Source organism: Ixodes scapularis, unplaced genomic scaffold (genome assembly GCF_016920785.2).
Source record: "Ixodes scapularis isolate PalLabHiFi unplaced genomic scaffold, ASM1692078v2 PGA_scaffold1__304_contigs__length_218370807, whole genome shotgun sequence".
Taxonomy (NCBI): Eukaryota; Metazoa; Arthropoda; class Arachnida; order Ixodida; family Ixodidae; genus Ixodes; species Ixodes scapularis.
In genome coordinates this window covers 74,251,180-74,269,538 of record NW_024609846.1, presented here as the reverse complement: position 1 = coordinate 74,269,538, position 18,359 = coordinate 74,251,180, and the positions used below count along the sequence as shown (strand labels likewise).

Sequence of the window (18,359 nt, the reverse complement as noted above, 5' to 3'; positions counted from 1 at the left end):
CGAACTATAATAGCTTCTGCGAATGAAAGGACTGACGAAAAAAAAAAAAACAATTAGGACTGACGCGAAGCACCGCTGTTAAAGGTCTAGTTATCAGCGGTGTGATACAACGAAATAAAAACTAAATATACTACATGACGAATTAGTAAAGAAAAAACTGTCTAAATAAATCGCAAATTTAAACAAATATTAAATAGGCGTGTTTCTATATAGCTGCCATGATTGATTTCCCTTCTTCTGAAGTATACGAGTAAATTAAGGCATTTTCGAAGAATTTTTGCTAGCTTACATTAATGAGCATTGTGAGATGTAGCTGAAAAACTATGCGACTAACAAAACGATCTCGAAACAAAAGTGCGTCCTTTTTTGGCTGAGCAAGCTTAAAGGGGCCCTGCAATCATATTTAAGCGTCTATCTTTTTTGCGGTTTCCACGTCTCTTGGGGTTCGGGCAAGCCAGCGGGCACGGAGAGAGTAACTAAATATCAGCGGCGTCATATTTTCACCGGACGACGCGGAAAGCTCCTCCGCGCTTTCGGCACCGCGGGTCGCCTTAAGGGGTGCCCAAACAAGACACTACAAAACCCGCGACTCCGGCAAATCGTGCCGCGCTCTGCCGCGATCCGCTTCCGGCCGTCGGAGGGAAATTTCCCTCCGTCAATTCTTCCCAGGGGGAAACTTCCCTCCGTCAAATCTCCCCCTCGCTTCCTCCACGGCGGCCTTGCTCTGCTCATCACATGGGTCCGGAGAGCCACTCACACGCTCTGTTGGCTGTCGGTCAATTGCTCAAGGCCTCCGCTCACAATACGGAACCGCATCGGACGCCATCACGACGAAAGTGAATCTCGACAAAGAAAGCAGATCCGAGGCGGGCGAAACGCACCCTTCGACGCAGGAATGTCCCAAATCCACCCGAAGCCGGACCTCCTTGGCCTTCGAGCCGAGGCGACGGCGGTACGCGAGGGCGTTGGCGAGGTGAGACAGACGCAGGTGGCGTGTGACGTCAATCTGAAGAGGAGAGCAGTCGTGATCGTAAAAATCTTCACGACTCCTGCAAACATTTTCACGACTCCGACAGACCGTAAAAATAGAAGCGTCCGCTTCAATTTTCACGATTTGTCGGAGTCGCGGGTTTTGTAGTGTCCTGTTTGGACACCCCTTTACGGCGACCGGCGGTGTCGACAGCGCGCGATATGTGAAGTCTTTGGTCCTGGGCTTACTACTGGTCAGAGCCGCTAAAAGCTTTTTTTTAGTCGAAATACAAAACATAAGTGGTGCGAACCGTTTCAATTGTTTATAAAAGTAGTTTTTTTTTCTTCAGTATTTTAGATCACGAAAAAAACCAATGTAGTTTATAAAGTACGGAAACAAGAAATGAATCGTCCGTGGGCTTCCTGGAGCCCAATGGGCTTTTGGAACGTCACGATGCCTGGGCAACTTCCCACGTCTGCTGGCTTCTTGGAAGGTCGCTAGGACGCCTGTGAGTCTCCAGGACGGCCGTTCATTTGACTGGTTGATTATTATGTTGAAATATAGGATATCAAAAAGATAGACAAAGTAATCAATTATTATGACTGTAGTATTTTGGTAACACGAAACCACAGCACTATCTATCAAAAAATAGTTGACCAATTCGGAAGTATATATAACAAGAATGAAAAAATATTTAGGTTGAAGCAAACTCCAAAATGTGTGGGTTACCGCTGAAATAATGTTCTGTCATGAAGATGACACACTCTGAAATCGATGTAAACCCAATCTCGAGGATAGCGCACTTGGAAAAAAGTTCAGAATCCTACGTAACAAAGTTACCGCCAAAATAAGACTTGCGAGAAAACAAAACAAAAACAAACAAAAAAAACGTTACGTTGCTCGTTTTGAGCGTTCCAGCAAAACCCCCAGGAAAACATGGTATATTATACATTAACTAGTTGGTAAGAAAAGGAAAAAATTGTAGAGCCCATCCACTTCAAGTTAAGATGGAGGACTAGCGAAGCTGTTATCTTTCCGACAACTTTACGACATCTATACGATTTACGTATGATTGCAATAAAGAGACGTACACGACTTCGGTGTTTAATTGTCTTTATTTAATTCTTGGTGACTAAGGTGATCATTGCCTTATGGTCACTTGTGGGCAAGTTATAAACCCAATTTTTCGAGGCACACCTCGAGGACAGTTTTTTTTCCCCGATTAAGCCCAAGCCTCTTTATCAGCATCGCGGAAGCGAAAGAAAAGGAGGTTAAATCGGCGTGTTCTGCCCTCGGCCTCGTCACAGCGCACTCTTATCTCGGTCGGTGATCGTAGATGATAACAAGGAATCAGGACCTCACTATCTCATAATGCCAAAAAGGGCTACTTTAAGCGTGTTTCCTCCTCTTTTTATTTATAGTTGCCACGCCCGATCGGAACGAAGGAGCGCCGTTTAAACGAAAGTTTTTGTTAAAGGCCGCCGTACAGTTCGCGCTTTCCACTTTTTCTGCGTTTCCTCCTCTCCTGCCCTCCTTTCCTTCCTTCACCGCCCTCCCCCACCTGTATACCGCCCTCCCCCGAGGGGACAACACGGAGAAGGGATTAGGAGACGCCTCCGTTAATCCGGCCTAACCCGCCGAAGAGCGGGTTAGCCCGCTCTTCGGCGGGTTAGGCCGGCCGATGTTAGGCCGGCCTAACCCGGCCTAACATCGGCCGGCCGGCCGAGCCTGCTGCTTGACTTTGTTTCAGCTTCGGTCCGAGCGCGGCCGATGTTATGAGCCGAAGGGCCAATCAAACAGCGGAAGATGCACAACGTCATGGCGTACTCTCGGCAGTTGATAGGACCAGCCTGTATTCGCCGTCCCCCTGTGCGTGCTTCTCCGCCGGCTAGTCCTATCAAGTGAAGAAAGCACGCCATGACGTTGCACTCTTTACCCTGTTTGATTGGCCCTTTGGCTCATAACATCGGCCGCGCTCGGATATTTCGCTGCTCGAAAAAAAAACAAAAAAAACGCCGCGGGCAGCGGCCGAATGCGCTTTGCCGGATGCGCAACGCTCCGTCCGCCTTAAACAGCTTGTATGCATGGGACTAACATTTTTCGAAGCGCGGCAGGTTTAGTGTAGGTCCTATCATATGGTCCTGCAAGACTTCCCTGTCCGCCACAAGCTAGCCAATAAGTCAAGAACATAACGACGGCAGCGTCTTCAAACAGTGTAAAGTAAAATGTATATAATATTTCTAAGAACACCGTTGTTTTCACTGCTTGGCTTTCAAATTTTTAGCGTTGCCAATAATCGTAATCAAACTATTTTTATGATTGAAGACCCCTCGTCGTGCATCGACCCCAAGATTACGCTTACGTGAAACATGATTCGGCGCGGGAGCGGTTCGAGTCAGCGTAAACTTTTTTTTTTTTCAACGTGGATTTTGCTTTTTAATTTAGCTGAGGTATCACTGACAGAACACGAATCGCATACTTGGAAGGTATATACCATCTGAAAACTCATATAGCTGGTTGAGTGAATGCAATATTATCACATTCGTTGAAGCTTGATTTGTTGATTCGAACTTCAACAAATCACACGCACCCATTCTCCCTATTCCTGTTTACCCAGTCATAGTCGTTCCCTCACGATGCAATACGAGTACAAGTAACTGCAGTTTATGCATAGTTGACGTTGCACAGCCGTGATCGCACGGTTTTTAGAAGCGCTATAGAAGGAGCACAAGCGTCGAATTCCGGTACACTGATTGATTTCTGTCTCCCCGCCGTGACGCCAAACGAGAAGAGCGATTTCGTTCTGTCTGTAAAATTAGGAACACAGAAATCAAGCTATAATCCCGGTAATAAAATAAAGCAAAATGGATCTCTGCAGCCAATACCCAACCGTTTGCGAGGTGACTAGGCGAAAGCATATATTACCTCCGTGCCTTTACCCTCTGCACACCGTTAGAAAGTCATACAAACTCCTTGGAGCTGTTGTCAACACGATTGCGTTTGCAAGCCGGTAGTTTGACTCGGCTGGGATTCGTCCCTTTCATAGCTCTCTACGGAACCAAAAAGGTAGATACTTTTCTACATTGGGTGGGTTTGCCCGGGGCCTCCAGTTATTTACGGCCAAAATCACACTGGAGGCGCTTCAGCAATGTTCACTCTGGTCGATACATGTGCACTCTAAAAATGCCAATCGTCTGCCTTCCCAAGAGATACTTGAAGAGCCAATCATAGAGACCGACGGATAACGAGGCCGAAATTATGCTCATACCTCAAAAAAATTGTAACACAAATTTGGCCTCGTCATTCCCAAACTGGTTGCCGGACGAAATTCTCTATGCGTATTGCAAGCCAGGATTGGTAATAGTAACATAAGATACGCACGGCAGAATTTCCTGCCATAAATAAAATGGTTTGGCTAATGCCAAAGTAACGCGAAATAGGTGCTGAGTTTTGCTAAAGGAAGCGTAAACCGAAAAAAAAAGGAAAAAAAAAGACAGAAGAAAAGAAGAAGTAAGAAAAAAAATCTCTGGTGACGTGGCCAAAAAAAATTCTGTTCATGAGATTTTTATTTTCACGTGACCGAACAAAAAAAAATAAACGAAATAAAAAAAGAACACGAGAAAAAAACCATCCCCTGCCCGGTTTCAAAGCTAGGCCCTCTTGATCGTGAAACTAGCGCGCTATTCGTTACGACTAGTCGCGCCAACATAACTTTTTTTTTCTTTCTTTATTGCAAGTTGCGCCAACATAACTCTGCCTGTAATGCTCACGGATTCTCACATCATAGGAGAAAGCTTAGATGCCTTCGTAGTTTTTCATGTATGTGTTATTTTTATTTGTGGCAAGAGTTCACGTTCCAGAATGCTTTTAGAGTTTTGGAGAAAAACGAGTTTTCTTCATCCGGGTCACCTTCTAGAACCAGTAGACCGCACTGGGTCGTCCGGCTAATCAAGCAGCTATATTCAAATTCTCTGACGTGCCTGTCCTCGCATCCGAGGTCGCCCTTTGACAAGCTTATCTTCCACCTGGTAGCCGGAACCCCCACGGCAGCTTTGTTCCGTCCCCACTCCCTCTCGAGAGGATGGCTCGCCCCGAGGCTAATCCCATTCTCTAGACGCCCTTTCCACCCAACGCTGGCCCTTTCCCTCCCCGTCTCCAGCTTCGGGAGAGAAGGTTCTTCCCTGCAGAACGTCCCGTTTGTACAGCGGCCTCCCTGGACGCATTTTTTCCACATCCTAGCACATAACAGCTTCGCTGTAAAATATTGACCAATCAACAAAAAATAGCTTTTGTAGACCGGGTGTACAGTCTTTATGTAAGAGATATTCAATTAAATATTTGTTCGAAGTGCTTCGGATCTCCACATGACGGGTTCCCTATTGAAAATATTTCTAAAGGGCCCGTCAGCCTTGAAGGATTATGGGACCTCACAGGCCTTCAAAACCCTTCAAAAATACCCTACAGAAAAACCCTTCAAGGATACCCCATAGAAAAACCCTTTAGCCCCACAGCCCTTCAACCCGTCAGACCCTTTAGCCCATCAACCCTTTAGACGCCCAAATGACTGTGAACCATAGACAAAAATGCAGGTCAAAACATTGAAAATTTATTGGCGACATTTAGTTTTACATGCATATTATAACTCGAAAAGCAACGCTTGTTCAAACCCGGCGCAAGGAGCTGTAGACGAAAGGGATCACATCAAACAGGGACAACTGACATCCTTATCACAAAGAAAAATACCTTTCAAAATACTCACATTGCCGCTGGGTATATTCCTGATGTACGGTAGTTCAGCTAATAAAACCGAGCAGGTGCACCTCACAGACACATACACAGTCTCAGTAAGAACGTTTAGCGAAAACCACGAACTCGTAAGCAGCGCCCGCCGCCGTTGAGAAATCCCGAGCACAGTCACGGTTTCGTCCATGATGACATCGCGCCGGCGTCTTCGGCGTATTCTTTGCTCGCTGGTCTGAAGTCGGACGGACGAAGAGGCGCAAGGAACAAGTCCGGACAGCGGCCGTCATCCACCGTCTCAACACCCACAGTGCCATAATCCCGGTGCGCAGGCACAACATGCGGTGGAACGCTGACCCCGACTGCCAGGCTTTGCAGCGAGTAAGCCGACACCGGCCACCATCTCCTTGAATGCGCTGAACACAATGGCGCTCGAGCGGTGCTGAAGGCGGCCTGCGCCGAACTATGGTTCACCTGCGGTATCAAGAAAGAAACTGCACGGATCAAAACAGACCAAGGGGCGAGCCCTCAAAACCATGCATGCTCACCTTCCTGGAGGAAATTGGTCCGCTCCAAACATCCCGGCTCGTGGGATAACCGGAACCGCACACGAGCAGAGAGAAAATGGCTATGGCCTCCCCCGCTTGCACACACCACCCTCCTCCCCCCGACCGCTGGCCTGGCAGCCCTGCACCCTCTCCCCATCGCCAGGCGGAGAGGGGCGATTGCTTTTTGGGGACAGTCCCCCGTGGAGGGACCGGTTCCCGGAACGAGTCGCTCCCGCGTGCGTCCCTGTTCCTGGAAAGCGCGCACTGCTCTCGGCTTTTTTTTTTTTCTTTTCTTTTTTTTCTTGGTTTTTTTTTTTTTTTTTTTTTTTACTCGAGCGGACAGGATTGCGTTCGCCTCAAAACGCCGCTCGGCCAACACCACTCGGCCCGCGGCTCGTCAATTCTCCACATGGGGTGGTCGCCCTCAGTGGCCTCTTTCGCGACCGAACACCCGGGCAGTGACAGACGGGTCCAGGAGCCCACTCGTATTTGATAGAAGAGCAGTAATAAAAATCTGACCGTACTCACACACGATCGGCATTCTCCAAATACTTATTTTTTCCCCCGTAGCGTGCAATAAGCAGCTATGTTCATTAATTCTGCGAAATGTGTTTTTTTCACCTGGGCCGTTGCCCACAGACATATCAAGAGGCCTGAAGGTTTTCCCGACCCCATTAGAAACGTTCTTGACAGGCTTTCAGACATTTCAAGGCACTGTAAAGCGGACTTTAGACATTTCAGGAGACCCTCTGACGGGGCCAGTGAACCCACCAGAAAATATCGGTGCCCCCGTCAAACATCTCAGAAATTCCTGAAGTCCCCTTCACACCCTTTAAAAAAATCCTGAAGTCCCATCAGAGCGATTTTCAATAGGGTTTACAGCAATATGTCCATCGGTCTTGCGGGGTGTTGCGCCAACTCAGCTTATTTGCCGCAATTGAGGGAAGATGTTTTAAGACTGATTATAAATTATATGTCTGCGGTCCAGGCCTTTGAGAATGATGGTATTCGCTTCTGAGATATCTTGGCTGACTTTAACAAACTTAAATACATGCTGCTGAAAGTAATTAACTCCTCTCTTTCAACGGGTAGAATGCACAGCGGCCTAAAAGTTGCTTGTAAGGCCTATATTTAAAAAAGGAAGTAAAAAGGACACGCGTGGTATCTCTAATCTAGAAAAAGCTTGTATTCAGAACGATGGTGTCTTTCTGTGAGAGGTATTTTTTTACTGTAACGATAATAATCCCTGGAGAAAGGGGAAACAAGGCGGACAAAGGACAAACACAAATCCCCGAACAAGGCTAGCTGTATTTCCAGTACGGCTTTTGCCAAAACACAGGAACACAATCACTACTCGAAGACCTGTCCAATCACATCCACGAAAATATTGATGGCTACAATATTGTGAGAACTTTTTCCAGACCTGAAAATGGCATTTGATAGAATTGACCACTGTTGCTTGTACATAAATTAAAGCACTTGTGTTTCCAAGGCACATATATTGACTTCCTGACTGACTACTTTTCAGGGCGTCAACAGCTAGGAAAAGTGGGTGATGTTAAGAGTAAGTTTGTGGACATTTAGGTACGGTGTTCCCGTAGGATATATTCGGTACCTCTTTTCAACATCTACGTTAATGAAATTGCGACGCTTCACATTTCCTTGCGCGGGTATCTTAGTACGTCGAAGATACCACTATGATTTTTTTTTCTGGCGATGAGGAATTCGAAGCTACATCGTGTTTTCAAAATGAAATATTGCACCAATAGCGTGGTTCACTAGCAACCAAAGTTTTGTAAACGTAAAAAAACAAAGCAAAAAAAAAACAATGTTCTTTTATAACTTGTACAAAATTATAAAATGTTTGGCCCCCTTAGTTCTTAACCTATCCACTTGTAAGAAATGCAGGTGCGCACCACCAGAATATGCGTCATCCACAAGGTATCTGGGCGTGAATTTCGATGAACATCTGTCATGGGTAGCGCATGGCGACTACCTGGCGAGACGCCTACGAACGCTATCGGTTGTATATACCGCCTTCGTGTTCTGGCCGATGCGCATACTAGATGTAACATATATCAGTCACTGGGGGAGGGGGGGGGGGGTTATACTACGGTACGGTATACCGGTTTATGTTCCTACTCGTATGATAAATAATAAGTACATATTATTCGGCGAAACATATCATTCTGCGAATTATTACGTATGAAACTAAATTATCTGAACTTTAAACTGATCTAAAGGTACGGTCGTTACGGATCTTGCCAGTTGACAAATTGTATGTCTGTATCATATTAGTACGCAATTACTACACATACACGTTTCAATAGCCCCTTAAAAAGCAAAGGGTCTTGAGGCAATAGAACGTTTTGTTCTGCCAAGGGTTTTTGCAAACTACGGAAAAAGGGGACGGCCTCTCTTATGTTCCACATTATAATAACATGTTGCCAGGTGGACTTCTGGACTTGTGGTCACTTAGGATTGTTAAGAGAGAGCTGAGAGTAGTGTAATATCCGTGATGCATAGCCAAATTTGTGACCGTTGCGATTTTTTTTTTTTTGACTTCGAAGTAAGTTGGCACGTCGTTCTGTGTAAGTGTTTGCATCTTGTGGTTTTCTTAGTTTTAAATTTACAGAGTTTGTAACTTGTTGGGTTTTCTAACGTGTAACATGTCATTCGCCTGTACCTATTCAAGGCTTGAAGCAGTTTATTTTTGTTTTTATGGCAGGAAGCATGCTGGTACGTTATGTGCAAGAGTAATAACACTATTCCTTTTCATTGCAACAGTGTCCCACCCAGAAGCACGCACGTGCTTTTGTGGGCCTAGGAATTTATGTACTCCTTTATTGTGCAATAAACGTATGTATGTAAGAATTAATACTGCAGATTGAGCGAGTTGGTGAGGCAGAATTACGAACCAGCGCACAGGTGGACAGTTACAATAACTGTCTACCTCTGCGCTAATTCGTAATTAAGCATGTAAGAGGTTACACTTGTAAAGGCAGGCACACGGAAGTCGAAGTCTATCACGTTAAAGGACAGGTCAACGTGAAGGCGACACATTCAGGTGTCTGTGCGCATGTGCGCTTTGCGTGGAAAAAAGAAAGAGGGAATAAAAAGCATTAATATATAAAGGGTTCTGGGAGAGTAATTAAGCGTCTATATGTTTTTACTAATTTGTATGAAAGAGGTGAGTGTAAAGTGAAAGTTGCCACAACATAAAGTAGTAACAGGAGAAAGAGAGAACGAAAAAAAAATTATAAACGTAGAGAATTAGGCGGCCTTAAAAATCTAAAATGTTTGTTTCGGCTGGCCGTTTATATTGTTTTTTTAAAGCAGTGTGAAGAGACAAAGCAGTATTAAAACAAGTAATAATATTTCGTTGTTGGACACATTATTTTAGTTATATTTATTGTCTTTTTGAGCATTTATTGTCTCTTTGTACCCCCTTCCCCTGGCTGGTGCCCAGAAATTATTGGGGCCCTTTTGATTTATTCTTTCTTCGCTGTCTGTGGTGGAGATGAAGCAAAAATCTATCTAGCCCACATTTCGGCACCACGTTAGAACAACCCGGTCAGCATGTGGGCTGTTCTTGTTCTTCATAATCATTTGGGTTCCCACGGTTGCTTACTACAAAGTAATCATTTCGAGGCTCGCAGACTCCACAATGACATTTCCCAACGCTGTAAATATCATGCTTCTTCTCCCTATAGAACTGATACTGTAAGAAAAATAAATCAATGCATGATCGACAACGCATAAAACGAGTACCAAGTTACATGCTAAGAAATAACGTATATTCTACAAAATGCAATTATGTATTAGAAAGCTGGCCCTTCAAAGGGACGCGAAGAAAATTTGAGACAAACAAATAAGTTGGATATCTTGCAGAAAAGATTGAACTAAGGCAAGAATGAGCCCATGTTACAAATTTTGGAACTCGATAAGTTAGACTTCGAACCGCCGACAAATTATACCAGGCATGCCGGTGACAAAAAATATATCTTGTGCTATGCTTCAGCAGTATGCAGCGCCTGCTAAAGTTGTTGCAAGCAAGTCGGCTTTGTGATGAGGACAGTGTAGGGCTCGGCGAGTTGGTTAAACATGATTACAAAAAACAGAGAATAAAAACTGCGAATGACAAAGAAGAGTACAGAGACTGAGCGCAGTACACTTCTCTCTACTTCGTCGTACTTATCGTTTTTTTTTACTATGTTTCAGCGTTTTGTTTGTGTATTCTCTCTGCCCTTCGTCGTTTTAATCGTGCTTTTCTTTTTTTTTTTTTTTTTGCTTATTTTTCTTCGTAATTGTGCTGAGGCTTGTGCACTAACCACGAGTTGAAATTGGCTATTCTCGAAAGTGGGCGCAAGCCGCAGTAATGCATTAATTACACTTTTGTCCTGGAACGTCGAGGTCGTATTTTTTACCACTTCGCTACAATTGGTGACGGACGCCACTTTGTTCTATTTTCTGAACCAGCTCTACTTCTGGAAAGCCTAGAACACACCCGCTTGTTCCGCGATAGCACACAGAGGTTTCAAATAGTCACAGCGTCCTCAGTAAGAGAGCACGAATCGCTCACAGTCGTGATGTTGATACCTTTTTTTTTTTTTTATTCTGGACAAATACCTTATTGCCATTGTTTACGTTGGTCATGGACAATTTCCACTTCGGCGCATCACTTCTTTAAAGAACAAATTTTATTCCCATCCCTGCTTCCCTTTTTTCAGATATTGCAAATGAACAAGTCAATGGTCGCTGTAACAACATTATTTACATATGGGAATACGGCTACCTAAAAATTACTGGCTGATAGTGGTGTCAAATATATTGTTACTGGTAATGACCACCGTGTGTGGTCAAGTGCAAAGGCAATCTGAGACATATATTTATTGCTCCGCCACAGATTGCGAATGGTGAGTAGCCAAGAGTTTACCATGTATTGCTAAATGTAAGTGACCAACGCAAATCTGACACCGTTAGGGTGAGACCTGGTCCAAGTGAAAATGTCACATTCAAAAACCATGAGCCCTTCGAGCAAGCACTGGTCCAAGCATTGTTAGGTAAAAAAGTGCCTCTAGATTTGGAAGATCGCGCACTGTGTCTTTACACAAGGTCTAGAGGCTGGCATTCCATGTGTCCTTCGCTTTTGTATAGGAATGGTGGGATAAGGTTTAAGCCGCAAGGGGGAGACCCTTTCCACTAATGCCAGAGCCACCTTGAACAACTGCTCCAACACCGTGACTAAAAACAGTGACAATATGTTTGTCCTAACTTTAGTGCACAACTTAAAGTTGTTTTAACTTACTATAAAAGAACGCTCCTTTATAGACACTAGGTTCATATCTCATATTTCCATATCACCTCCATATCTCTAAAGCTACTCCTCTATGGAACCCTCGTTCGATCCAAACTAGAATACGCCTATTCAATTTGGGATCCCGGACTGACAAATGAACATCTGCAGTTGAGGCAATTCAAAATGGATCTGTTCGTTTCATACTAGCTATCACCCCACTGCTGGCGTAGCATCTATGAAATTTACTTTGAGTCTGATTAACCTTGTATCACGTGGAGAGCATTCTCGTTTGTGTTTTGTTTCACAAAATCTACAACAATCTTTCATTACGTGAAAAGCTTCTAATAACTCCTTTTTAAACTACTAATACCATCCTATCGCGTCCCGGTCATTTAAACAAGATAGGCATACCATCGTGTAAAACGAACTTTTCACAGTCCCAAACTCCGAACCCCAATTCCATGAAACTATCTTGTAACCAGACTTGTACGGTACTCATTACAAGTAGTCAAGTTACTTGTAATTGATTACTCTCTGGAGTATATTTGTAATCATTCGATTACATTTGTTAGGTATCAATCACAACAGTAATCTGATCACCTTTGCAAGTACTAAAATTATTTTTAACGGTTGCTTTTTTCTCTCCCGTTTCTAATGGCGTCCTTTTTTTCTACAAGTTTCAAACCAGGAAGTCTTCGAACCAAGATTCCGACAGGAGTATGGTTTACCAAAATTTGTGAATTACGTTGTTCATAATTCGAGGATTTCAATCCAATAATGGACCGCACGAAAGGTCTGTTTTCAAACCGGCAGGAAGCTCTGTCGTCTAAAAATCTGAAGTAATGGAAGAAGTGGCGAAAGTAATCCCTGGAGAAGGGGAACAAGGGGGTCAAAGGACAAACACAAATCTCCAAACACAGCTAGGTGACTGGTGCGCGACCAAAAAACTCCGCCTGGTCCGGGTATCGAACCCCGGACCTCTCCATTTTCTGTGGAGCGCTTTACCAACTGAGCTAACCAGGGGTTAAACGTCAGTAGAGCAAACAGGTTTTATCAGCCGCCACCAGTCTAACACCAACAAGGGTGAAACAAAGGTTTCACCCTTGTTTCACCCTTGGTTGGGTGAAACATAACCTTAACAAGGGTTAAGGTTATGATTATAAGGCAATTATATTCAAAGGGCCAGCTCGCTTGAACCTTTGCATTTAATTGCCTTATTATCATGGAAGAGGTAACGGTTACATTTTCAAGTAGCGGCCCATTACTTTCCTTCTCAAATAATCAAGTAGGCTAATTAAATACTTCTTAAGCAAGAGTAATCGTAATTGTAATCGATTATTTTTTCCAGTAGCGTGTACAAGACTAGTTGGAACTGTCTTATAGCGCCGCATTTAAAACTGTCTTAACAATGTCGCTATTTTAGTAGTTTATAAATAGCTAATTATTCGCCTATATATTTTTAATTTGTTGTGATTTTTTAATATAAACCTCTAACCCCCCCCCCCCCCTTCCCCTGCAATACCTTCATGGCCCTGAGGGTATTTAAAATAAATAAATAGTTTATTGAGAAAAAAAAACGAAGAGGAAAGGCTGATGCGCATAAGTTCCCAGAAATGGACGGCCTCAGGACCCCTTGGCCCACCCCGTCTTAAAATATTTTCCTTTCAACCCCGAAGCAAAGAGACGAACACTGAGATGTCGGGGGAAAACTCTGAGAAATTAAGGCGTTCCTGGAAGGGTAGCGTCACAAGGATCCCTTCGAGCTGCGGCAGCAGAAAGAAACAACCCCTCATGCGAAGGTCCTGAACCAGTGCACCCCTTCACTTCATTCCGGCCGTGGTTTTAACTGGGTAGGTATACCATTGCTGAGCACAATGTTGTTGTTTTTGTTGATGTTTTTTTTTTATTTATACAATTGTAAGAGCGAAAAAGAAAAAAACAAATACAATTTATCTGACACCGAGCTCAAAAGTGCATATTAAAAAAAATACCAGGGCAGTGCACTGGACATTAACTTAGATTTTCACAATATATCAATTCTGTACACAGCAATACCTCTGCTTGCATTTGTCCTTGACTGGTTTTGAAGGAGAGTACAACAAAATCGACAGAAACTTGGGCAAACCTTTATGTGCATGCTAAGATTTCTCGGTCGTTATTCTAGATTTACAGTGCTCACCAAACTTATATGGAACACTTGAACTGCGTGTTTTCTCGTGTTAGCACTATTTTGGATAAAGCTCAACAACAGCTTCTTGACGTAGCACCTCGTGATTGTTCGTTCAGTGTTACATCACAAAGTCGTTGCTCGGCTGCCGTCAGAGCAGTACTTTCATGAGAAAGACACAATTGTGTATTCTGTTAAAGTTTGGTGAGCAGTGTTCTACATCAAAACTACTAAATTCTAGCCGTAAAAAGGTTGATACTGGAAAAACACGAGCCTGTACAGCGAACAAGAATAATAGTCAATGAATAAACACTTTCAAACAACAATATGCAGATGTAATTGTAAAAACGACTAAAGTATTTAAAAGTGATTCACCTTGATACCTAAACATATATTATAAAGAGCGCGGTGCAATAAAACGGGCAACTTAAATCTCTTTGGCGAGCGGGGCATTATTTACGACCGTGCACCGCGCGAGAACTTAGAGGTATATATGTGCAAAATCTAAGGGTATATTAATGGCTCGTGAATCATTAATTTCCTTTGAAGTTTAAAATACTCACAAGGCACAGTAGTTCCTCCTTTCTGGGCGTGGTTGTGCCGTCGTTGCATAACGCAGTGCACGGCGACGCTACTGTCAGCTGAAAAACAAATGAGTTGCATTTATTCATTAGAAGTTTTAATTTATGATAGGATCCATCCAAGGTCTACATTAGACTCATTTAATTTTAGATATTTTGATCATATCACCTTTTATTTTTAGGGTTGTGTTTTATTTCGTTGATGAAAAGGAATTTGTAGATAACCCCACAACGAACAAAAAGTTACTGCGGTATAAATAGACCTTTCCAGAATATCTCAGGAGACCTTGAAACAAGAAAAATTCCAGGGCTTTTCGGATGTACTCCCGTGCCCGCTCGAGCGCTTCATATATTCTGGTAGCGGCACAATTCCTTCTTTCTTATAATCATGGGCTCAGGACACACACAAAAAAAACTTACAGGAGGACACTTAAGACTGCTTACGTGCAGGAATGTGAAAGCATTCTTATACAGAGCGCATTCCTATAAGCAGCGCGCGACGTCTTCCTTTCGCACACAGCGCTCCCCCCCCCCCCCCCTTTCCCGCTGCGCCACCAGCAGTTGGGCTGGCTTCTTAGCAACGATGACGCCATTGCTATGGAGCCACATGCGCTCTGGTGGTGACATCACGCTCCTCCACTGCGCAGGCGCGGGGAAGACTGCCGGCTCCACGCCTTCCGTGACGATGCATCTGCGTTTCTCTGCTTTTCTTTGCGTTTTAATTCTGAGGCCCGTCCTCTTTGACATTGAGCGCCTCGCCGACTTCTGTGACGAAGCATTTGCGTTTTCTGCTTTTGGCCAATGGGATTTCCTCTGCCGTGCTTTTTGCCAATGGGAATTCAACTGCCGTTTCGCTGCTACAAAGAGGAATTTAGCTACCGTTTCGCTGCTACATACGCTTACAGACAATGCCGGCTTCGCTCCATGGGACAGTTAATGCTTTCGCATTGAAAGGTCTTGATCAGTGACCATTCAAAAGTATTTCGTCAACATCCTATTTGCTGATGTTGTGCGTTGGTAGTGCACTCAGGTTTTCAGCGTTTGCAAGTGCGTCATTAGTGTGCTCGACACCGAATGCGGCCGAGATCGGCTTCACCCAACGGCTTTGCCAGAGAACTGCGAAATTTTCTTGCCGTCTGGAGAATGGTTTTGAGACAATGCATGTAGGACATAGGGATGCCATAACAATGCGCAATGCCTTGTTGGCGCTTCCGCGCGCCTTTCTTTCACTTTCAGATGTATATAAATGCGGTCGATGCCACGAGCTGTTCCAGAGTAACTATCACAGCTGATCCATCACCACGTGACCTTGAGCTCCGGGAATCTTAAGACCGTTAAACCCGGACAGTCAGATCCTCTCAGTACTAGATTGACTTTGATGGCTTGAGCGTCCGTATGATACATCTCAGCGCTTCAGTGACCCACTTTTTATGTGTTTGCTGATTACATGAACTTTTGCGCGTCTCGGCAACTGTGAATGCCCGCCGCCATCACATATACCTTCCACTTTTATATTCTCTTATTCCTAATTTTTCACTTACTTATTTCCATAGAAGGTAAGGTTATTGCCATTTTATATTATATGTGTCCTTCCCAGCATTGAACTTTGTGAAGGCTCGTTAACTCCCATATCTCGGTGAGACAAGAGAAAGCAGCAATGGCGGGTGGAATCTGGAGCGTGCCTAAAGCGTCTATGTACTCAAGCCCCCTTTCGAAATTGTGCCCTCTGTTGGAAGCTGTAGAGTCCCTGCACAATGGTGGACAAGGGTCCGAGATCCTTGCGTTCGATTGCGCCCTGATTGCACGAGCCCTCGCCCAGCGGGAGCACAAGTCGTAGCTACCCACTCGCGCTAGTTGCACGTTTCGCGGTGTCTGTTGTTCCACCATTGCAAAGTGACATAGCCTCCTCTATAGTCACAAAACCTGGCAATTCGACGACGGAGCCATAGAGTGCCCGGTCGCAGATTCGGAGCGCGAGGATCTGGTATCAGAGAGCATTTCTCGGGGAAGCTCGTAGTGAGCACACAGCTTTTAGGGCGGCGAGAATCCGAAACATGACTTTCAATCCCGCCAAGAAACAAAGCGCAAGCGCTAAAAACGCGAGGAGCACGAGCGAACAGTCCATTGCTCGGGAGAAGTGTGTTTCGGCGTCTCGCCGCAGCGGGGCGCCCGTCACATGGCTCTCCTTTCATCCGTTGTCTGCCGCCATTCCGGCGGCCGCGTCTCGTGGCGATCTGCCAGGCATTGTCAGCATAGAAAAGGCTATGAGAGTCGATCAGATTTTTTTTTTTAATGGCCCGTCATTTTTGGAAGGTGTATATTTCACCATAAGTGCAACCGAAGCCGAAGGCACGAGTACAGCGGTTCTATTGCCTGCACTGACTTCACACCATGCTGCTATCGTGATGGCATTGTTGCTGAGCATGTGTCTTCTGCAGCGTAAACTGTGTACAGTTGCTTATCTTTCTTTCTTTTTTTGCAAGAAGCAGAACACACAACGGCATGGGTTAAGAACTTTACGTGCAAGTCACGTAGAGCGTCGACTCGGTCGAACTTGCGTCCTCTTTCTCCTTGAGCTTCTCAACGCCGTAGAATCAAAGAGCTGAGTTGGATGATTTCGTTCACGCTTGTCATGAGTTCATCATCAACACCGCTTTTGGTTCACGCGTGTACTGAATGTAAAAAAAAAAACATGGCATTTCTAGAAAGATAGATAATAAATGCAATATAGCCAGAGCTCTCACACTGAGATATGCCACAGAGTGCTCGTTGTGTTGTTGTTGTTTTTTTTTTTTTGCTGTTTTGCAAACATAAGATGGGCCAAAAAATGACCGAGATGTCAAGCGGCCGATAGAAGTCAGGGAAGCCAAACCAGCGCTGTGAGCTGAAGTCCCTGGATAAAATTTACGCTTGGTGTATCTTACAAGTACCGACAATCACTGTTGGCAAACGCGAGAGACACGTTCCACGGGACACACGAGCGAGAGCCGCACCGCAGTTTTCTTTCACGGGCCGCTCCATAGACGCTCATTTTGGTGCTGCGCCTCGATTTGCTTCCAAGCGTCGCACGAGGCACGGGCTCGTGCATTGGCGTATTTGAGGATTTGATGCCGCTTGTGAGAGGGACACATCAGAGGGCTCTAGTGAGGGCGTGTCTCTCTTCGGTGTGACCTAGGGACTCGCGGAACGCGAGGTTACGGGGCACGTTCTTACCGCTAGATTGGCAGCACAGTTCGTAGAATTGGCCACCGTCACTCTGACTTTGAAAGTGAAAGATCCTCGCGCGGCGGCGAGACACAACACGTTGTCATGGCATCACTACGTCATACATGCGTCGAACCTTATTTGTCCTAGTTTGTGTGTGGTGCAGCAGACAGAAATTCCACAAAGATCATTTTCCGGCACAACGACAAAACCGATGTTTGCCGTGTCAAGCAAAGGAATGGTGCCACGACGTGCCTATCAACATGATTTAGGGATTTCTAGGATGCTTAGAGTCAGCAGAGTGAGTTATCACCGTATTTAGGCGATCTCAGAGACCTCCTCAGGGAACCTTCAAACAACACTCACAGGAGTGCATTTTTAAACCCTCGCTACTATCTTCGTCCAAAGCCATCGTTCCGCAAGCCTATACCTTGAAGTGGCATTGACGACACTGACGGCACACACTAGAAATGTCGCTAGGAATAGTGTTCTTCGCATTCTAGCTTGCTTTCGAAACATCGCAAATGTTTCTTTCAATATTTTAAAAGAATAATTAGTACTCAAGAGCTAACCACAAAATCAAAACGCAAAAATTTTTCTCTGAACCAGACTCGGAAAAATATTACAGGAGGGCACTAAAGCTGTAGTGTAGGATTACGTGTAGGATTGCGAAAATATTATTGTCCCGCCTATGAAATGTTTTCGAGTAATGTTTCTACACGTATTAAAGTTTCGGACGACGTATAGGACGAAGTCAAGGACGACGTCCTAGAAATCGACGCCAAGTTCGGCGTCTAGGACGACCTCTAGGACAACCTTAAGGACGACGCCAAGAACGGCGTCGTCCTTG

The 18,359-nt window shown here is 44.7% G+C and overlaps 1 protein-coding gene across 1 annotated transcript in view; it reads right to left on the bottom strand.

Annotated features, from left to right (window-relative positions):
- Nucleotides 1-9,655: 9,655 nt before the first annotated feature.
- LOC121836082 overlaps nt 9,656-18,359 on the bottom strand; it is a 63,955-nt gene continuing 55,251 nt past the window's right edge. Inside the window, exons 9-10 of the mRNA XM_042290783.1 lie at nt 14,288-14,365; nt 9,656-9,979 (exon numbers count right to left, since the gene is read on the bottom strand). Coding sequence (XP_042146717.1) covers nt 9,833-9,979; nt 14,288-14,365 — 225 coding nt within the window. The 3' untranslated portion in view covers nt 9,656-9,832. The remainder of the gene's footprint in view (nt 9,980-14,287; nt 14,366-18,359) is intronic.